General features: G+C 43.7%; 1 protein-coding gene across 1 annotated transcript in view; it reads left to right on the top strand.

Moving 5' to 3' along the window:
* The window catches only part of NAT8L (N-acetyltransferase 8 like), a 32,107-nt gene extending 23,693 nt beyond the window's left edge, over window positions 1-8,414 (top strand). The window contains exon 3 of the mRNA XM_056490770.1: window positions 1,116-8,414. Coding sequence (XP_056346745.1) covers window positions 1,116-1,483 — 368 coding nt within the window. The 3' untranslated portion in view covers window positions 1,484-8,414. The remainder of the gene's footprint in view (window positions 1-1,115) is intronic.
* The last annotated feature ends 14,721 nt before the right edge of the window (window positions 8,415-23,135 follow it).

Here is a 23,135-nt window from a genome sequence, read left to right as displayed (position 1 = left end):
TCATGATGTGATAAATGGGTCAGGATGGGCCCTGGTGTTTTAAAAATTAGCTGTTGACCTAGATAGCAGCAGCAAGATGAGTTCTCACAGTGGGAACAGGAGTGAGCAGCACTGGAGCTGCACATTCCTCTGAGTGTGGGGATGAGCCCGGTGTGCTGAGGTGAACCTGGGCTGGTTGCCCAACCTGTGTGTGTGGCCAGCTTTTCCTTGGAAGCTCAGCTGTGCCACAGGGAAGATCTTGGGCATCTCTTTCAGATGGTTTCATGGAGTCACAAGGTGCATTTTTCCTGCAGCAGCTGCAAAGGCACCTCCCACCACCCCATGCTTTGCTCTCCTCCGGTGACAAAGTACACTGAGTTGTCTTACTCATGTTTCCCCTGGTTTTTCAGGAGGGGTGGTCCTTTGCCCCCTGGGCACCCTCCCCAGCTGTGGAATTCTGGTCTTACAGAGATGTGCCATGCATTTGGATTGGAGCAGTTGGCGGGCTGGCTGCAGAAGATGCAGCTGCTGCCCAAGTCAGGTTCTCTTCTGTTTAGCAGCTGTGAAGAAGCCATTGCCTCACCAGGGGTTTCTCCTGTCATGGGGTCTCCTTTCTCTGCATGAACACCTATTGCTCCAGAGCACTGAAAGTCAGTGCTTTTCACTTGGGCAAGAGACCTCTCAGAGCCCATGGTTGGCTACTGTATTGAGCAGTGGCTTTATTGAGTGATAATTAAGAAACTGGTCAGGCCTCACCTTGAGTGCTGTGTCCAGTTCTGGGCCCCTCAGCTTAGGATGGATGCTGAGATGTTGGAGCGTGCCCAGAGAAGGGTAGCAAGGCTGGTGAAGGGTCAGGAGCACAAGTTCTGTGAGGAGCAGCTGAGGGAGCTGGGGCTGTTGAGGCTGGAGAAAAGAAGGCTCATGGGAGGCCTTCTACTTTCTACAACTCCCTGACAGGAGTTGTATTTTCCTTGGGAAAACATTTCCTTCACACTGCCAGGGAAAAGGAGTCTTTGGCCGTTATTTATGGAGGTCGTTGGTCCCCACGTGTGCCGTGGGTTTGGAGCTCCCAGGTGTGTGTTTGGCAATGGGCATTGTCCATCAAGGTGACTACATGTGCTGCTTGTCTCCCACAGGCTCCTGCTTCTGGGTTGCCGTCCTGGATGGCAACGTGGTGGGGATCGTGGCAGCGCGGGGCAACGAGGAGGACAACACGGTGGAGCTGCGGCGCATGTCCGTCGACTCCAACTACCGCGGCAAGGGCATCGCCAAGGCGCTGGGCCGCAAGGTGCTGGAGTTCGCCATGCTCAACAACTACTCCTCCGTCGTGCTGGGCACCACGGCCGTGAAGATGGCGGCCCACAAGCTCTACGAGTCCTTGGGCTTCAAGCACGTGGGTGTTGTTGAACATTACGCCCTGCCAGGGATGACACGCTCCTTATTGGAGAGAATGTTTTTCCAGGTCCGCTACCACCGCTACCGCCTGCAGCTGCGGGAAGAATAAAAAAACACCCCCCTCCAACCAAAACAAAAAAAAAGAAAAAAAAAAATATTTTTCCTCCCTTCCTCCCCCTTCAAAAAGAATAAATCCCCCTTCTATTCTCATCACCATTGATTTGCCAATTCTGGGTTAGAGTTTTTGTACCCTCACGTCGCGTTTTGGTTGGCTCCGTTCAGCTCGACGGGCCGGCCGAGCCGCGCCCCTTCCTCGCATGCTGCAGGTGGTGGTGCTGGATCCTGCACCCGGCGGGGCGGAGCGGAGCAGCGGCCTCTCCTTCCCAGGTACCTCCGTAAAGCACAGAAACTTACTGCAAAATAGTCCAACTGCTCTGGTGTACATAGTCCTCTCCTTCTCCAGGTGTAAGATAACATAGTGATGCATTCATAATAGTGCAGAAATATTACTTGAATGCGGTTTTCAGTATTTCACGCACCAGTAAGTAGAATATGCATTCCTCTTACCGTAACCTACAGGTTAATAGTTTTCAGAGAAAAGGTGGGGGGCGCTCCCTGCCCCCGCCCCACCCGCTTGCTGCAATGCATGAAGAGGAAAGCGCGTGCACGCACTCCGACACATCGCGCTGCCACCACGGCACTGGTGTTGCACTTTTTTTGGATGTTCCTCATTCTGCCAAATGTCTGAGAGACCCCGGGTGCATCCGTAACCACGACTCCGCTCCAGCTCCCTCCTTCCTAAGCCAGCACAGGCTCGGACCAGCTGAGCTGAGCCCATTGTACCATAGTGTGAAGTTCAGATCAAACCCGAGTATCTCCTGCGCTGTTCCGTAGCCACGCGTAACCTGCAGTCCTGGGCCAGACTCCGCATGTGCGTTGGACTTTCTCTTTGCTGCCTTTTGGGGGTTTTTGTTTGTTTTCATCTTATTTTTAAGGGTTGTTTTTTTGTTGTCGTTGTTGTTATTTTTAGTTTTGGCTTTTGCTGAATGGTGTCGCTGAGGCGTAATGGAGGCTGCAGTTCCTATGGCAACACATTTGCACATTAATGTGCGCACCAAATCTCACCACTTCAGAGAAGCAACGTGTGACAGATAATAGCATTTTGGGGAGCGCCGGGGTGGGGGGGAGCGTACTTATTATCTTAACCAGCTGCTTGTTTGATAAATGTAGATGGCCTCACTGCAGCCTTCCATCAAAGGTAATTAACTGCTTTAATGATGTCAGATTTGTGAATTGTACAATGCAAAAAGCAATGCAAAGCAGATTCGGCATGTGTCTGTACCCGGTATGTATGTACAGTGCCTGCCAACTAAAGAATAACCAAGACTACAGCTTCTTCTAGCCTGAGATATCAACTTTTGTAACTTATTTAAACAAATAGCAACTTTGCATGAATTACATCTTGGGGAAAAAGAAGACTGGTAGGTTTTAATTTTTAAAGCGTGGTATCAGAGGTATTACAGAAAACCATTTCGGGCTGCACTTATTTTCGGGTGGGTAGAGGGGTTTGGCTCTGCTAATTCATTTAAAGGAAAACCCCTTTAGTTACTGGGAAAAACAATTATTATTTTATGAAGTATTATGCATGTGGTGAGGGGGGAATCCCCCCCACCTCATCGTGATGAAACTGATGAAGGGGTAGAGCATGTGTTAACCACGCTTGCACATGGAGGGTCAGCAGGAGAGCTGCAGAGGGAAGGAGCCTTGGGCTATGGGGAGAGGACAGGAGACCTGGGGCAGATTGGGGAGCAGACAGCACAGACCTTGGACATGGGGTCTGTCTGTCCCACTCCTGCCAGGACCTGCCCTTTCCTCTCCAGCTGGAAGCTTCCCCAGCACTGAGGCATGGCCGGCAATGCTGATGGAGAGCAGAGGGGAGAGGGCTCAGCCCATCCCTGCAGGGCCATGGGCCAGGCACTGATGCTGGGATGGAGAAACCATTTGGCACCACCCCAGTTGCCCTTTCAGTGCTCAGCTTGGGCTCAGTCCAGCCTGTGAGGAGTCGGAGGGGCAGAGTCCCAGCATGTGTCCCAGCAATAAGGGGGTAGTGAGGATGGTGAAGGACACTGTAGCAAGAGACCATGAGTTTAATTAACAAAATTTCTGTATGGGGCACTATATTTTTAAAAGTCTTTCTATGCTGTACATTTCTTCTGAAGCTGAAATAATGTACTGTTGGTAGGGTTCTTGTATAGTGTACAGAAATTGGCAGAATATTTTCTTGCTGCATTCAGTGATTTATTAACCGAAGTAAAACAGACAAATATGAAGCGTTAGCAAAAGTTGAAAGAAAAAACTCAAAAGTTTGTGCCTTTTTTAGTTTATTTTTCTGTTGCTATATAATCACTGCACTAAAACCTTTCCAGAGGGGTAAAAAAAAACAAAAGGCAAAAACTAGTCTCTTAATAAGGGAGGGATATGTAAAGTCTAAATTGAGCATTAATTTTTTTTATTAGGCTATTTAATTAAACTAATGTTGCTGGTTTTATTTGATACCTGTGCCTTTGAAATAAAACTCCACATCCTGTCAGAAAATCCAAACCTGGAATAAATCCCACCAGATCCCACAGACACAGAAGTACCATCAGGTTTACCAGTATTTTCTTCTAAAACGTGTAAAGTTTAACTGATATTACAGTAGCTGATTGTAATAGCTGTTGAGTTTCCTGGGAAGAGGTGCTTTGGAAAGGTGTGGTTTTGGGGGTGCTGTCTGCATTCCTCCCCAGCACACGGAAATGCACTGATAAGGATTGAGTTGTTGCCACTTGGCTGGTAGCTGCCAAGAAAATTTATTCCCTTAATGCTTCTGCCAGTTGCTTTGTGACCAGGCTTTTTGGAAGAAATCCAGCTGGTGGCTCCCAGCTCTCCAGCCAGGACAGCTTGTTTCTGAAGGAAAGGGCTGGCTGCCAAATAGGCTGGGATCTGCTCTCCTTGGAAGATGGTGCAGGCTGCCAGAGCTGCATCCCTGGTGGCAGCAGTGGGACAGGGGTGCACAACCTCCTGCATTGTTGCTGCTCTCCCACCCACAGCTGCCAAGGTTGGGCTTAAAAGCACCACGTGATCCTGTTGTTTTGTCTGCATTCATGGGAAGTTTCCCAAATGTGATAGCTCTGGGGTCAGGGGTGTTGGTTCTGGCCAGGCTCACCTGGTGCCAGGGAGGTGTGTGGGCAGACCACAGTGTAGCTCACAGGGTGACACATTGAGGTCAAGCTGCCTTTGGCAGATCTAGCCCTCTGCTCTGTATCTTCCACAGTGCACTGGTTTAAACAAAGTGCTTGGAAAAGAACAGCACAGCCCTTTCTCTGGGCCTGAGCATCATCTCCTGACTCTCCCCATCCCAGTTCAGTGGCTGGGTGGGTGAGGAGCAGCACAAGGTGGTTGTGGGTTTGGTCCTGAGCAAAAGAGGTGATCTGGACCTGTTGCCCATTCTTGAGTCTTGATTCCAACAGATACTCATATCAGTGTGAGGGGATTTCCCTGATTTATTTTGGGGGTTTCTCTTTCTAAGGACAACATTGGCAGGAGTGTGAGGAAGAGTGGAGCATCTCTTGGGTTTCAGCCTAAGGTTGGTAAACATGGTGGTGAAGTAAGACCAGTTCAGATGTAGGTGGAGGGTGTATTAGAGATGTGAAGGCATTTCCACAGCTGCTCTGACTTTGCAGTGCAGGTGGGCTGTCACAGCCCCCTGCCCTCGTGCTGCCTGCACAGATGCAGTTTCCTCACCTGGCTGCTCTCTCCTTAGAGTGGGGCTTTTTTTGCTATTCCCTGTGCACTAGACACTACTCAAGTGTCCTTTGCTTGGAGGGGCTTGGGACAGAGCCCTTGCTCCCTGAGGAAAGCACTAGGTATCATGTCCAAAAGTTTTAAAAAAGAAAGAAGGGAAAACTTGCATTACTGTAGCTGAGGTCCACAGCCTTGGGGTTGCCCCAGCCCTCCATCACAGCCTGGGCCATTCCCTGTGGAGTGAGTGGGAACTCCCTCCACACCCTGAGCAAACTGGCATCTCAAGCACATGTCCTATTTGGCAATAAGCTCTCTGGGAAGCTTGGCCCCTGAACAGATCCAGGCTGGTAATGCTAAGTAATCAAACCAACAAAGAAAGTGGTTCTAATCTAACCTGAAACCCTTAAATTTGTATTTGTTGTAAATTCATTCTGTGTTTTCCCCTCTGTGGAGCAGACAGCACCTGCAAGATGCAGGAATGGCAACTGTGTCTCTGCTGGGAGATGCAGAAAAGTTCAGGACATTTCCATCAGTGGAAAGCTGTTCTTTTCCCTCTCCTCCATCCCCATGTGGGATGCTGTCTTTGAGAGAGCCTTTACCTTTCTCCAGAAGTGATACTAGTTCTTGGTGCTGTGCATGGGAACAGCCTGCAGGATTCATTTCAGAATTGCCTTTCAGCAAATGCAGGGGGCAAATGGCCCTGGGAACATCTGTCCCCATGGCTGGGACCTGGGGTCATTTTACCCCTGCATTCCACCCTATGGGAAATGAGGATGATTGCTTAGGTCATGATGCCAGAATTTAATAGTCCCTGGGTAGGAGAGGCAGGACTAAGGGTCAGCAGTGGCTGTTGGGGTTGGGAGGTGCCTGCTGGGGTCCTGGTGCTGCACACCTGCAGCAGGAGCAGAGAGTGTTTGGTACCAGGGGTGTCTTGGGCCCTGTCCTTGCTGTGGCCAGCTGGAAGAACAGAAAGTCCCATGGTCAGAATTCCCAAGGGAAGTTTGGTTTTGCAGAACCTTGTCCCAATCCTTGCTGCTGCTGTTGCTCACTGATCCACACCCATATGTGATGCAGGTCTGCTGTCTTTTAATTTGCCAGATTTGCTGGCTGAGGTGCAAATGGATAGAAACTGGCTGCAGGGACTTCCAAACTGTCAAACAGATGAAGGCAGAAACCAGTTCTGGTTACCTCTGAATAACAATCTCATTTTGGGTGTGCTGGGGCCTGTGTTTCATTAGTGCTGGTGTGATGCTCTTGGTGCACTCTACTTAAAGCTTAATAAAGGCATTTTAATTCGACACTAACTGGAGTCTTGCAGTGGAATATACTGTACCACATCAAGAAAATTAAGTAATGCTGAGTGTTAAATAAGCTTTAAAATGCAAAAGGAAAATTTTCTTTTTTTACTCCCTCAAATTAGATCCACATAGAATCTTGAGGAAAAATTGGTGTGCTCTTGCATACCTCAGTCATAGAGACTATGCAACAGAGCTTATGCTTGTCTCCCACCAAAACCTGCTATCTGAATGGTGCTTGGGAGTACCTTTCATAGAAAATAAATCAGGAGATTAATCTGAACAATTGAGAGTTTAGTCAAAACACAGTACTGTTTAAAATAACAAGCTCCAAGTCAGCATTTGGAGTTTGATCACAGTTAAAATTGCTGTTCAGTGCTGGCTTTGTATTGCACAATGGTCACCTGCAGGAGAGAACATGCTTTTAACACCTGAATAGTAGAAGACAGACCTAGTGAGACCAAGAGCATAACAAATACATAATGCAACTGTAAATTTATTTACAAGTAACACGTTTGAATGCAGAAGCAGCTACTGCTATGTAAGCATAATGAACTTACAGCTAATATTGTTTCCAATTTCTTTTCCTCCAAAGCTTAATCCTTTTGCCTTGTAATATGTATATTTGATTTTTTTTAATGTAATTAGGTTTAACAAAGCATCAGTTGCTTTGTGAGTTGTACTTATGATTGTGCTGGGCTGTTAGCTTTAAGCAGTTTGTGTGCTTGTGTTATTTTATTAAAGCAAAAGTCTTCTTGAGACAAATGCAGTAAAGGAAAAAAAATAATATTTTTGGTAGTGTTAAGCAGATGTGTGGTATGCATTTGGAAAATGTCCAATGTCAGTTTTTAAAAAACAAAACAAACAACAAACAAACAGGCTAATTTGCTTCCCAGAACTGCTCATGTTTAAGGCAGTGGCTTACTCACTCATGCCTAAATAGAAACTTGGATTCCCCCAAACAGCCTCTTACTCTGCATCTCCTCACCGTTGTACAAGACCAGTGTGATGAGTCTTGTGTTTTCTATGTTCAGCATAGTATGTACTGTACTTTGTAATGGGAAGTGGCTGCAAGTCCTCAAAGCAAAACGAACATATTCTAAAACAGCAATAATTACCACTGTAAAGAAAAGAGCACGTGGGGGGAGCCCGGGGAGACAGTGAATGAAGGTGATGCTGTTAGGAGCACACTGGCAGCAGTGTGTTCCTCAGGGGTGCTGTTGCACTGGGGAGCAGGATGAAGTGCTAGGGAAGGTCATCAGTCTCTGGAGCTGGATGTCACCTTGGCAGAGAACCTGCCCATGTGGGGGCCCTGGCGCTGGGTCACTGTGAGCCCTTATGCAGTGCAGGTTCCTCACCACAATCAAGGGTGAGTTATTGCAAATACCATTCCTGTTGGGAGAGACAGACATAAGGAAGAGCTGCCAGAGTCACACACAGGAAGGCAAACACTTATTGCCACAGTCTTGTACCCCAGCATACTCTGCTACTGCACCTCTGGGGCTCAGCAATGGCAGAAACAGAATCAATTACTCATTTTCTGTGGAGGGACGCAGGAGTCAGCCAGCTCTGTTGGAAAGCTGTTTGCATACCATCAAGGCAGCAATGCAAGCCGTTCCCCTGGCGTGGCAGGTGTTAGGATGTGTGCAGGTTTTCCCTTGGTATGCAGCCTCCAAAGCTGCAGTGAGCTCTGTCCGTGCTGAGCCCGGGAGCCAGGCAGCTCTCGGGTGTCCTCAGGCAGGGCACGCCAGGTGCTCTGGACAAGTGACTTGTAGGTACTTAAGTTCTGTTCCTGATGGCCGCTGTAACTGTGAAAATTAACCAGACCTGCTGTGATAAATTTGGTTATATAAGGTTTATTTGGTTAATTTTTTATAAGTGAAAACTGAAAAGATGAAAGAGAATTGTAATATGAAAGCAACTGCTGTAAATAATGTACGAATGAATAAAATCTAAAACTTATGTCAGTTTTTTCCTAAACTGTATTGCTGTCAAGTTACTGATGTGCAGATGGTGCCTGCATCTTTTCCAGCTCCCCAGCTCCAGCATGGGCAGACACCACTCATCCCTGCTTCTGTTGATAACAGGGATATCTTTGAGTGCCTCATGCTTGTCCTTAGATTGTATTCCCTTGCTATTCCAGCTCTTACTGCCATGTCCAGAAGCTGCACACAGTAACTGTGGAGACAGCCCTGCCATGGGACCTGGCCACCAGGCCTAGGGCTGCTGCTGGCCACTGCTGGTGGAGCACTCACCCCAAATTCCCCTGAGATCAGCCCTGAGGAATGTGCCACTGGAGCAGAGGACAGACCAAAACCACACAGAGTCCAACTCTCTGCCCCCATGGTGATGGAGTGAGTGTTACTGAGGATACTTTCATGGTGGGGGTGCATCTTGGGGCTTCCCCAAGCCACTCAGGCCCCTTTTTCTCCCCTACACCTGTGCATTACCTTAGGTAAAAACCAGCATCAAAGGGCTGTTCCCACTGTTTTTTTGTGGAACCTGCATGTTTTTTCTGCTTATTTCCCTCTCTGGAGCATCTCTGTGAGGTGGGAATCACTGGACCTCCTATCTGGGCAAGGGAAATGGGCCTCCAGTCACAATCAGATACACTTGAAATAAACTGACTGCTGCTGAAATGGCCTCTGGGATGTCTGTTCCTGAAAACCAGTTTCTGGTGGCAGTTCTAAATGCTGCAGGAGTGCCCTGCCAGCCAGCAGCTGAGGGAGCCAGCAGCACCCCTCTGGCAGCCTGGCTCTGGATCCCCCAGGCAGCATCCCCAGAGCCATCATGTGGGCTGAGGCTCTGGATGTGCAGGGATATCCGGCTGAGCTGCCAGGCAGCGATGGGGAGCACAAAGTTAATGCCTTTGTCCCGTGGATCTGGCCCCTGTCACTTCCCTGCCTTATCCAGAGGTGCAGACCCTGATAGCAGAGTCTCACTCAGAGGAGGTGAACACAAAACACCTTCTGGGTCTGATAGCAATGTGTCAATGTGTTCTGGGATTCAGCCTGCGGGAGAACAGCTGTGAAATCATGCATGTGCACAAGCTTCATTTTATATCAGAGCTAACCAATAAAACACCTCCACCCTTAAACTGCTTTGGTGAAATAACAGAAAAGTGGCAACAAAAGCTGAGTTGGTTTTGGAAGCTGCTGCAGTGTGGGTGTGCTGTGTGCCTTAAAGCACCTCAATTAACTGCTAATTGGGCTCAAACTCTCCACTAATGGGCCACACATCCCTGTCCTGGCCTCTTTCATACTTCATGGTGAATTGCTTCAGATAAAAAAAATTAGAATTCATGGAGACAAGGACTCTGCCTCCATGCCCCGTGTTCCCAGGCACATACCTTGTGCTCTGGATCAGACAGGACCTTGTGATCTCTTTCCCTTTTGCTCCCAGCACACCCACCATCCATGTACAGCTTAATGCTTCCTAAAAAGCCAAAGCAAAGCAGCAGCACGGGCCCACTCCAGGCTGTCCCTGTGCCATAAGCATGGCCTCCTATCAGGGGCTTGGTTATCTCCCAAAGAAAGGAAGAAGGTTGAGGCTGGAACCAGGCAGGCAGGATGCCAGGTCTACCAGCTGAGAATATCCAGCTCACAAAACTGCTTTTATCTTGGCCAGACAGCTGCAAAATATTTTGTCTACTTACCCATCCAGTTGTCTACATCTCTCCATCCATCCATCCATCCATCCATCCATCCATCCATCCATCCATCCATCCATTCCACCTTTTGCCAAGTCTGTTCAGCTGTTGCCAGAGTCTGCTTGGAGTGCTCCTGAGGGTGTGCAGGAGTCAGCTTGAACCTTCCTTCATCTCCCAAGTCTTAAACAGAGCTTTCTGTGACATTTCTCTCTTGACTCCCTGAAGCATCTCCCTGTTTCACAACAACCCTCACCAGCCTCTGTTATACAAATATAAGTACCACAGTTGCCACCTCTTCCATTTTAATAAATAGAAAATCCTCATGAGGGTGAAGGTGAGGGTGTCCTGTCCAAAGATTATTTTTGTTGCACCTATTTAAAACACTACTGTCCAAATTTGTCAGGAAATCAGCCTATTAATTTCTTCATGGTAGATTTTCATTCTTTTCCATGCTTGATTGCATTTGCAAAGTCAATAAAGTAAATTCAGCACTTGATGTCTGTTATAACAGAAGAGGAATGAGCATTGTAGAAAGATCAATCTTCTCATCTGGACATCAAAGGCAGGGTCAGGTGAATCATGCTCTAAAAAGCGCTCATTTCTCTCCATTAATAACTGTTCCAAGACATGTCTAGACTACCCAGCAGTAAATGTCTATCCTAGAAACACCTGAGGTGAGATAATTCCTAACATGAGGCCTCTGTAGAGAAGCTTAATTGCACCTGAGAACTCAAGGAAGCTGAAGGACAAACTACAATTTTTTTAAGAGACATTCATTGGGGCTTTAAAAGTAAATGGTTGCATTCAGTAACCAAAGCTTGAAGACTTAACAGGGAAAAATGTTCCTGGTTGTTAAAAAAATCAAAGTTTTGACGCTGCAGTAAGGACAAATTACTTGTAAAAGCTTGGGTGGTCATTAGTGTGGTCCAGCTGCACTGGTTGTCTGCACTGTGGTTCCATCTACTAGAGAGAAGAGTGAAAATCAATTACTCACTTACTTAGATTTTTTTTTCTACCTAGGCAGGAAAAAACGGATAGAATAGGAAAAGAATAAAGAGCTGCTTTGTATTACTCTGCAGAGAGAAATGCAATGGAAGAAAGGAATACTACAGCAAACTGAATTACCTTTCACTCCTCTTTATTTGTTTTATGTTGTCACTCATATTTTATCTTGCAGCAACCCTGAATAATAGCCTTTAAAAATCAACATTAGTTTTTCAGTTCTGTTATTTAGAGGCCACTGCTGGAATTACTTGTAAAAACAGAAGCTCTTACATCCTTCTAAGCTGAAGAGACTTTGTTTCTCAACAGAAGAGACTGATCTTATGATGAGATTGGCTTCCAAGATTAATTTTTTGTGCTTTTTCCTTTCTGGAAATGTAAAGAAAAAAAAAAAAAAAAAAAAAAAAAAAAAGAAAAGCAAATGCTTAAGTATTACCAGTTGTGACTTCTTTAGGAGCTCATTAAGGAAGAGAAAGAAATGCTAGAAATCAGTGGACCATTAAAAAATCTCAAAGTAATGTGCATTAGGAAGATATTTGGGCAGAGCATCAGGGGAAAGAGGATTCAGTACTGGACCAGGACCCACCAAGTGGGAAGGATGGATCTTTCCCCCACCTTGGGAATTGTCAAAACATCAAAGAATGTTTGAGAGAGGGATTATTAAATGGTTACAAATGCTGTTCTTGGCCTTTGCCAAACGTGGAAGGTGGAGAACCCTCCAGTCCCACAGTGATGCTCTTAAAGCACAAGGTGTCTCAAACCTGTTAGAGAGTCATTAGAAAGGGATGGTCAAGCCTTCAAACCCAGAAAAATCACCCCAGGAAATGAATTTAGGATTGGATGCTCTCTTCACATACAGATTTACTTTTTTAGTATTATTATTATTTTCCATGGATAGAGGAGCTAAGCAATCCAAGAGGTGTTTGTAGGGTCTGGATTGCTTTGGTCTGACAAAGCCCTGTGCCTTGAATAATGACCTCATGCTGCATGTCAAACCTGCACAAAGAGCTGAATTTTTACTTTAGCCCAGCAGGTGGGTGAGAGGCTCCAAAGCCAGGAGTTTTGTGCCATGCCTCAGAAAGCAGAATGCAGGGGTGTGCAGGGGCAGCAGGGCTCTGTCTGCACTGCTCTGCAGCTGCCACTGTGGGCACCTCCCCTCGTGGATATACAGACACAAGGGTATGACACAGAAGCAGTTCTTCCTTTCATTTCAGTGCAGCATATCCAGAAAAACACCACCTAAAATAATTTCAAGGTTAAACACAGGGAAAAAAAATACACTGTGATTCTGCCTCACATTACAGAGATTAGCATTCTGTTCAAAGTAGTCTCTAATGCAAGAATGATGTCTAAAACATCATTATTAGCCTGTATGCATGCCAATTCATATTAAAATATATATATATATATATATATATATTTCTGTAATGAAGATACCTTTTTTTCTCTTAAGAATGTACATTATACACCCAGCTCTCCCACTGAGTCCAGTTTAAGAAAGAACCCAACTGGAGATCCTCCTTTTGCACTGCCAAGTGTGGTAAATGGAATTCAAATGACAGGGAAAATTATCCCTGACCTATCCCTACTTTCATTCCCATTAAGTTTTGTAGGGGTTAATGCACAGAAGGAAAACAGGTAGCTCTGTTCATCAGATTCTGTTTCAGATAATGTTAGATAGGGCATCAGTATCCTGGGAAAAGTGGGGAACTGAAAAAAAAGATGAGAAAATTTTAAAAAATAAAATTAAGTGGAAAAAAACGGAAAACAGGAAAAAAAAATCAAACTGATAGCTAGTTTCTACAAATACAATAGTGTGAAAACTTTCCAGTTGGGTTCCCAGACAGGAAAAATTTGCATGGCTGGCACTTGGGTACATTAAACTGCAGAAAATATCCATGATAGCCTATTAAATTTTCACAAGGCTGAGGTGTTTCTCACTGATGCTAGATGTGAACTTTTTATCATTGCAGTATTAGGCTCCTAAATGTCAATTAATGTACCTAGGATTAACACACACCATCCCCTTCAGTCTGGCTGTGGGGAGAAGTGCAGTTCTCTGTCATGCTTCAGCTCTATTGCAGTGTTTAAAACCAGTATTTGAGATTTTGGGCAGCCTGGCAAGATTCCCTCCCTGTGACTTGCAGAAACAGTGCATTTAGTGAAGGCAGATGCTGTTTTTTTTCATACTCCTTCTAATAGAAACACAATAGATTTGGATATGAACAGCAATGCCCTCTAGAAACACAAAGGACATGATTCAGCTGGCTAAACATGAGGATCTACTATCATTTGAGACAGCCTGTGCTTAGATGGTTTGAAGTGAGCCCAGCCAGGCTGTGAGCAGTGCTTTGGGAGAGTTAACCAACTGGAGAGGTAAGAAATATTGTTGTCTTCTCCCTTACTCTTGTGCTGATTAGGGTCATTAGACATTAGGGTTTATTACATGCTCTGTTTGCATGGCAAAAGTGAACAAGTGACACAGATACCTTGAGCACTTGCAAGTTAAGAAGGCTAAAATATAAATATCCTTTCCCCCTCTGGGATTGTTTGTTTTCCTAGACTCTGAACATCTGAGGCACACAGCTCAATCACATGATTATCTATTATTTCTATAGTAGCCTTTTAATTAATATCAGTGTCATAACACCTCTGGTCCTAAGAATGTGCTATGCCTATGCTTAATTGAAAAAAAAAGATAGCTTTCAATAGGACAAATAATAGTGAAATGAGCAGGGTACGTGATAAAAGGGCTCCTTTGTCATTCACTTAAGCAAAAGTAATCAAAACACTTCACTATGCTAATAAACTGCAAAATTATTCATTGAGATGGCTTGTTCCTTCGTCATGTCACAGTCTCAAAGGATTTGTCACCAGAGCTTCCACATAGATTTTCAGTATTTTTTGCATATGTAAAGAAGTCTTAAGGGAAAACAGCACAGAAGCTCAAGCCCTACAAAAGGCCATGTCAGATGGGTGAGAGCTGTGAAATTAATACACTTTGAGCATGCTGCTATAAAATATAGTATCTAAGTGTGTCCTGTACTCAAAAACTCATTCTCAGAAAAATATTTTTAAAGAATTAAATTACCATCAGTGTGCAGTAGCCTCACACTCCCTGTATGTTAACTACACAGAATTGGAGGCTGCAGAGCTCACTCTCCAAGCACTCAGTGGCTGCCCAGAGAGCTTTGCTTGCTGTGATGTTTGGTATTGTGGAAAACTGTGTTAGGTGAAACACCAGATCGAGGTAAGCAGCAATGTTTAAGGTTGTTTCTTTGTTCCCTTTCCACTAAATTAGAGAATGTCACACAAATATCTTTACACTCTTTCTACAGCTAATGAGTTTAATAAAGGCTGTGTGATTCTCATGCTGCAGAGCTGACAAGTTCAAGCTGCTTTCACTGGTGGCTCTTGCTCTGAACAAGATGCTGTAAACCAGCATGGCTGCTGCTGCAAAGCACCCTCAGCAGGCAGTTCCCAAACTTATGCTGGGGTTACCTCCGCCATTGCATTTTAAGAGATGGGCCACAGTGTCTTTGCCCCTGTTCACCTCTTTACTTCAGAATGCCCAGGGAGTGGGAGTTGAAAGGAATTCCTCTGGGTCTGTGAGTCTGTAGGAGGTGTTACAGCAGGGCAGTAGCAGTGCAGAGCTTCCCACAGCACCTTCCCTGGAGCACTCACCTTCCCAATGGCTCCTGTAGCCAGACTGGGCTCTCTGCTCTTCCACCATCCCTGAGCCACCCAAACTGCACTGAGAGTGAGCTCCTGTCATGGGTGTGGAGGCATTTGCTGAAATTCAATATAGTAACCCTTGGTCAGTTAACTGGGACATGAAGTTCTTGGAAGTGAAGTACCTATCAGTGTTATTTTCCTGGCAAAATGTTTTAATTAAAGAAAGCCATTTAGCTCCTATTTAATTATTATTTCTGAGAGTGCTACCAGACTTAGACATTTACATTTTAAATGCCAAGCATTTTGTCTATCCTGCTCAGTCTGATAAAACCTATTTTTGACTTCTACACACAAACCATCCCAATTATTACAATGTTAGGTCTTCAAAGGGACTGGTTTGGTTTAGTTTACAAAGAGATGAAGAATATGTGTGGCTCTGGCACTGGAGTCTTTTGTGGTAGATCTTGAAATGCCACGTTCTGTGCAGGTGACTCAAGATCAGTCTTTACAGACAAGGCAACAGAGTAAGGAAAACAGAAATAAACAGACATATAAGACCACTTCCCATAAAATGTTTGATACAGCTTGCCCTGGTAATGGTTTCATGCTTGTGTCCAGACTGGTAGCACTGCCAGAGGCTGCATTTTCACAGCCCTGTGCCATAAGAGCACCACTGACCATTCCAAAAGGAAGTGATCTGAAAACCTTGTTTCTCTGTAAGCAAAAATTGAGATCTATCCCAGCACATACTGTGAGGAGGAATGCCTTGGCCTCTAAGCACTAAGTTGTCTGGAAGAGCAGTGGTGGACAGATGGCTCAGATGAAATTCAAAGAACCTGAGGCAAGAAATCATGATGCACTTAAAGATACACACTGGGAGGGCTGCTCTAAATTGTGGTTCTTCTCTAAATCTCTTGCAGATGCTAAAATTACAAAGCAGGCTTGAGACCTTTCAGTGATGTCCAAGTTCAGTTATCAGTACCAAAGGGTTCAAAACTTTCCCACTCCTTAACAGAGAGAAGCAGACAGACAGAGACTTCTTCAGACTTCTCCATATTTTCTGAATCTTTTCCATGCAGGTTTCCTTCAGACCCAGTTTTTTCTAATGAATTCTGTCATACCACTAGTTTTTGCAGAAGAGAATCCACATTTCAAGTGAACTGCATATCAAGAAGTGTTTTCAAAATTGATTTTTAATCAAATGGCTTTATGAACCAGACAATTTGATGGCTTACTTCCCCATTTCTCCAAGGCAGGAAAAGGAAATACCTGAAGATTAAACACTTAGCCTACAATGTGAAGTCCATGTAGGCAGTAAAAAGATTTAAATTCCACTGTTTCCTCCCTATGACTAATGTGTTTAAATGAACCACAAACAGGACAATGCTTTAAGCTGGCAGATTTGGAAATAAATAAAAAAACCAAACCCACAAGTAAAAAAAGAGCCACTGTTGTTGCTAAGGATGAAGGTCCTTGGAGTAAGAAGTAAAAAAAAAAATTATTGGCAACTCTTAGGTACAGAAGTATCAATGAGCAAAAAAAAGCAGGAGGTAGAGTGGGAAGGGGAGAGAATAACACCTGCTGCTAAGATAATTTATTGAAATAACTGAAATAGGATGAATCTAGAAATGAGTTTTAAGGCTAAGACATCACATAAAAATAGCTTAAATCCCCACCCTTGAGTCAGAAGATGATGGAGGGGAAGCAGGGACAAGAAAGCACATTCCTGTCTCTGTACCACCAGTGTGGAGCATGAAAAAGGATATGGAGGATCCATAATGCAGGAGTGATAAAAAAGATGAAAAGCCTTCCAGTCCAAGGGCAAAAGGCAGGGATTTCACTGGGGTGTACCTATGGGCAAAGACATATTTAGAAACATGAAGCATTATCTGGATTGAAGACTAGAGACAGAGACCAGGCTTTTCTGTGGGATGCAGTAACTTGGAGGCTGGACAGTCATGCCTTTTTTTAATTTTTTTTTTTTTTTTTCCTATCTCTCAGAGCTAATATTGATTAGTTCAAATGCAGTGGCCAGCCCCAGGAGGGATCCTCAGCAGAACATCCTGTAATCTGGTGATTTGTGTGTACATTCCTGTGGGTGGTGGATGTTGAAAGCCTTCCAGGGAGAAAGGTTTCCTACACTTTGTAGATAAAAGGACAGGAGCAGCAGCAACGTCCATTGCTCTGACTGCCTTTTGAAGGAAGGAATGAACTCCTCAGTGGCAGAACAAAAAGCCATGGGTATCAGTCACAGGGAAGTGAATCCCAGAAACTGGCACTTAAACTCCAGAGGGGCAGAACCAATCAGTTCCCTGTGCACAGGTTTTAGGCAGGTTGCTTGGATATTCAGAGGACTGGCAAACAAAGTACAGGTCTTAGGCATTTTGTGGAGTGCTGAGTGTACACCTGCTCCTAAAACTGCTGTGTGACACCAACAGTCTGCCAGCTCCTGCTACTCCTGTCAGGCTGAGTAATCCTCATGCTAGCAGCTGATGAAAAGAAGGGCCAGAAGTTCATGTGACCCAAGCTGGACTTTCAGATAAGCAAAGATAAAGTGCCCAGCTCATCAGGTCATGCTCCCTGCATGGCAAGGATGGACACAGCAAGAACATGAGCAGGAATGAAGGGTGGTGCTGGGGTGGGCTGGGAGACATAAACACATTTTTGGCCAATCTCAAGGGTAAGGTGCACTTGTTACACAAAAGCCAACACATTCCTGATTGTGCCTGTCTAGTGCTGAGGCTTTCAAAGGATACATGCTCATGCTTACCTTTGAGTAAGTCACAGATCTGTGGTTTTACTATTTTCAAGCTCCCAAATGAACTGACAGTAATAGTTTTGAAAAGAGTGTTCAGTCAGCAAAAATCAAAGTGTAGATGCCTCACAGTGATGAGCTCTACTAAATGCACCAGGAGTATTTGGGACTATGAGCCTTTATGCATATTTTGTGATCTGAGCTTGCAGGTTGCAGAGGCATGCCTTCCTCAAAATTGAAGCAGAGGAAAAAATCACTTCTGAAGTCAAAACTCTGTACCTTAAACATATTATGATATGTGGAAATAATATTTCAAGAAATTCAGTTGTTGCCCAACATTGAAAGAAATCCAGTAATTTCTCATGGAAGACTGATAAATACAAACTTTGGTCAGTCTTGAGCTGTCTGCCAATCAATCTGGGAATAGTGTTTTCTGTCTTATGACTTACTGATCTTGTATGTTGTTTCAGAGAAAAGACCTTAATTTGTACATTGCTGTGTTTTAACAACCACAGAGTTATGTATATGTTATATCCATATACATGCATATATGTTATACACATATATGTTACATATAAAAAGGGCTGCTCTGGGTGAGGAAATGTGTCAAAACCTCCATCAGCTGAGCAGCAAGTCACCTACAGAGACACTGATAAAAGTTGTATCAAGTTTCAATTCACCCAGCAGAAGGTGCCTCCTTAAGAATTAATGGAGAGGAGTCCTGTCTCCAGTCTTCAGCCAGGTCCCAAAAAAGGTTGCTCAGCAACACATTGATGCAGTTGTTCTTGTAATGTTATCCATAAGGAATTGGCAATGAACAGTCACTGGCAAGTAGGAAGATGTGTGGGGAGATAGTAAAACCACAAAGTCTAGAGAGTTTGAACACTACTATTTCTTTTTGCTTGATCAAGATCAAGATCCTTGAAAGATCAGGGACAGGTCAGAATTTAACTATTTTGTTTCAGTATGAAGAAAAATCCATCTGCACTAGCTGAGACAGATTTCATCAGAAAATCCCAGTTTTCTCCACACAGAAAAAACCCCCAGTGATTAAAAAACACCATTATGGACTCCTTCTCTGAGGCTAATAAGAACCTGGCACTGTCATCCAGGCAGACTGCAGAGCTGGACCAGGATTCTAGCTGAGAATGACCCAGCAGAAAACCAGGGTGCTTCACCTCTGCTATTGGTATACACTCACAGAATAATTAAGGTTGGTAAGGATCTGTGCTGGTTCCTTCTACTCCTGTCCCTAGGGGCCAGCTTCAAAAAGAGAGGAATGGCAGGGAGCTTTATTTTCTCTCACACAGCACAGAGTCTGCCCAAAGTCTGCCAGAGCTAGTAACACACATTGCACTGGGGATGTAAACTGAGGGTCTGGTTTGCTGGTGTCATTGCAGAGACAATGGCACCTTTTCTGTGGCTGTATGTGCATTCTCTGAAGGTAGAAGTAAGGTTGAAAATGATCCCAATGTGCTGCTCAGCCTCTGACCCTGGACTGAAGAAGGATCAAAGAAGCATAAGTAATTGTGACATGCATTTGTCAATCCTGTTCTAGAAATGCATAGTAATACCTGAAAGCTCTGTTCAAGTCCATCCAAATATTCAATTATCACTACCATTCTTTTTAAAGACTTGCTTAACATCTTCCCTAGTTATACCTTGCTGAAATTTAAGTCCCTCTCTTCTCATTCTATCTCCAGGGGACCTATGGAGCAGTTCACTGCCGCCTTTATGGCAGCCTGTCTCATACTGGATGAATCCTTTTGGATTTCTCCTCAGTCTTCTCAAGGTTAAATGACTTAAATTCTTGCAGCCTTTCCTCACAGATGATATTGTCTGATCACTCTTGTTGGTCTCCTATGGATTCCTGTTGCTCCATCTATTTTCTGAAACACACTTCTGAAAATTGGGCAGGACATTCAACTGAGACCTTGCTGGGGCTGAAGCAAATCTTTTGATCATTCTACAAACATCTTCAGATCCCCAGGTCCTTTCCTGAAACTGATACCTAACTAGCTGTTCCCTACATTTTAGGAAATATGTTGCCTACATTTGGGTAGCGAACAGGTTTTTGTTTTTTGTGAAGTTTTGCATTTATCTTCACTTCTTTATATTCATCTTATACAACTATTCCATTGTGTTAAAATCCTTTTGAATTATAAACCTGTTGGCCAGAAGGATTTAAAGTAAGATTTCAATTCTACAAAAGCAATATAAACAGGGTTCAAGACCTTCCCAGGAAAGAAATGTATGATTCATTGTCAGAAAAATATTTGGTTTGTGTGCAATGATAAATGTCCACCCAGACTGGAGGTGTAGGATGAATTAAAGAGGTTTTTATTAACCTGATTTCCAGGGAATGGAAGGTGTTAAAGAATATAAATAATGCTAGGAGAAGGTTAAATTTTAGGTCAAGTATGAGAAGAAGTGAAAGGACCAAAAAAAATTCAGCTCCAGAAGAAAAATCAAATATATCACAAGCCATAGTATTGGAAGCAGCCAGAGAGTTTGACTACAGCCCAACATTTACAACACTTTCTTAACCTCATCTGAGACCCACAGAGGCCCCAAGGGAAGATGTTGACTTCTCCCAGCTCATATGTTACAAAAGCTCATTATATTTAAAGGAAAACCTCCCTGGGAAGCTTATTTAATTTAACATCACAGTTCAAGTGAATGGATGGGAAGATAAACAGAGATGGGGATTGCTGGCAGGCGAGTAGGGTGGCTCAGCTTTCAAACTGCTGCAGAATTTATTCATTGTGAAGAAATGAAGTTCTTATAGGTGTCTTTCACATGCAGTTTGGAGTCAATCATCACCCTGAACTGGCTCTGGGGCAGAGCTTAGAGTTAAAAAGGAGGGAAAAAAATTTCTGGCAGAAGTCTTGAGGACATTTGTCTTCTTCACCTAACCAGATACCAATAAAACATTTAGGATAAATCAGCAATTAACTAATCTCTGGACTCAGCTGGATGTGGACTAATGGATCAGTGCAAAGAAGCCAAGTAACCCAGAGAGATATTTAATTTTTTCTCAGCCAATTCTGTAGAGAAAGGCAGTGTAGCAGGCAGCAGCCACTTGTGGGGAGGATGGAAGTTGATTCTCAGGAGCCTGTAGCTACAGTACTCTGCTTAACACACAAATTGGAAAATGGGATTGTAATCTGATGCACCACACTTTCGAATAATTAGATGTGAGAAATTCAGTGTGCACAGCAGATGAAGCTGCCAAAAATGTAGGGGGGGAGGTGTGGAACCAGAGACAATTTCTACAGTCAATTTTTGATAACCTAGAAAAACTGATCATGAAATGAACAACTACAGTAAAAATTAGTTAGCCAGAAAACAGTCTCCAAAATTCCATAAATGCATAAATATCATGCCAAATGGCAGAGAGGAGTGAACTGAGGGCACAAAGATTAGAGGTAAAAGTATAAGCAATTTTTTTTTTAATTTGTGGACAATTAGTACTGAGATTTTTACTAGAAATAATAACAGTATCTATGAAGTGGGAGGGAAGGTTAATAGTGGAAAACTGTCAGTGTAAGAAGCAAAAGTTGAGGAAGAAAAAAGCTAAAAATTGTCCAACTAATTAACCTTGTATGGAGGAAGTGACACGGAAAAGTGCACAAAAAATGTACAAACATTGGCTGGAAGCTGGACCTCCACAATTCAAAACACAAGCAGACAGCATAAAAAATTGCCTGGACTTTGAGCAGATAATAAGAACATGCTTGATAACAAAAAAGAGATTTCCAGAAACAGGCAGTAGAAGTGCACTTCAAATATATCTCAAGAGAACTCCAGAGCTGACCAGTGACAACCAGTGTGGCTGTTGTCTCCAGAAGGGATGAGCTGATTATTAGGCTGGGGATGTTTCCCAGCAAGGCAAAGACAGGGCACAATTGAAACTTATTTTAAACCCAGAGATGCACTCTCTACTAAAACCATTGCAGAATGGCAGAAAAAAACGATTCCTTTTCACTCCCTGAATGTTTCTGACAACGTGCTAATACCAAAAGGAAGGATGCCAGCCAAAAGTGAGCCTGTGAGCCAGGGAATATAGTAAATGCTGGCACAGAATGAAGCAACACAGGTGGGAAGGCAAATCCCAAAACATTTCTGGGGCTTCTTCTGGAATGGCACTATATCCTTAATATGGTGCAGCAGAATGCTTGAAGGGAACTTCTGGTTTGTGTTCCGTGCAGGTGATTGTTGTTGTCTAACTGAGGAATGACACATGACCAAAATTCAGGTGGGATGAGACCTCAGGAGGTTCCAGTCCAACCTCCTGCTCAAACTAGGGTGAGCTATGAGGTCACAAAGGGGTTACTCGGGGATTTGTCCAGTCTGGTCTTCTAATGGTGAAGCAAGAAAAGATGTTTCCGGCCACTGAGGAAATATATCAAGAAATAATATAATATAATATAATATAATATAATATAATATAATATAATAATATAATAATATAACCTTGAACCTGTTCTTGAACTTTTAAAAACAGATTTAACAAGAAATGAGAGGAATAGGTTTTGTTGACTCCAAAAGAATGAAATTAGTTTATTTTTAAGGGCTTTTTCTTAATCATTAACAGCAACAAAACTATGTCCTGGGTGATCTAGGAGATTGAATCTCTTAATCTACTCTTACTTTTCCAAAGCTCACACCATTTTTTCCCTTCCCATGTTTCAAATGTCTTGCTCACATAAAATCTGAGGCCAGTGTTTGAGTTATGGTTATTATCCAGTTGGACAGCACTGAAGATTAGTCCTGCTATCCCACAGTTGAATGTGGACATTCCAAGATTTGCAAGCAGGGAAATATTGGTCATGCAAACACCAGCAAACAGCTGAGCTGTTCCATTTCCCACAGACACTGACTTAAAGTATTTTCAAATAGTGCTCTTTCCCTACTACTTCACATGACAAAGATTTACAGATGATCTAAATGAAGATTTAGGCATCAAAGACATGCCTGAAATTAAACCCAGACACAAATCAGTTCAAAAGGGTGTTATTACTGTGTTCAGAGAATCAATTAATGAAACTCCTGCTCATAAAGGATATCTGAAACTAACTACAACCAGCTATTTCCCTCTGCCTGTCTGTTCTGTGATTTCCCATGCTCATTGGTCAGTACTTTTGTAGGGTTCTGTAATTCAAACAGAAGGGTTTTTTCTTGCTCTTCCAGTCCCTTTATGTAGGTTGTGAGGAAAAGGGAGTAATTTTAGAAATCAAATCGAGAGCTTTAAGGATGTAAAAGTACTCTTATGATTGTTCCTGCTCAAGCTTAACCATGTTTTAAAGCCCCTTTCACACTGAACCAAAATAACCTGGCAAGTTATTTATTATAAAAAGGGTCTTGAGTTCTGTGGTGTGAAATTATTGTACCACCCAAAGGAATTCAAGGCAGTCATCAAATACTGAATATTTTCACCTATATTTATGGGAGGAAATTTGTGGTCAGGACTGGCCTTGCTTCCTATAATGGCTCTTTAGATTCAGATCTCGAATAAGGTTTGGAAAAACTGCAGTGTACAGATTTTATGATTATACATAGATCAGCACACAAGTGTGGTAAAACTGATGCCTTGTCCAGA

The sequence above is a fragment of the Oenanthe melanoleuca genome, chromosome 4 (assembly GCF_029582105.1).
Source record: "Oenanthe melanoleuca isolate GR-GAL-2019-014 chromosome 4, OMel1.0, whole genome shotgun sequence".
Classification (NCBI taxonomy): Eukaryota; Metazoa; Chordata; class Aves; order Passeriformes; family Muscicapidae; genus Oenanthe; species Oenanthe melanoleuca.
The sequence above is the reverse complement of the archived record's forward strand: the minus strand, read 5'-3'. Positions and strand labels throughout refer to the sequence as shown.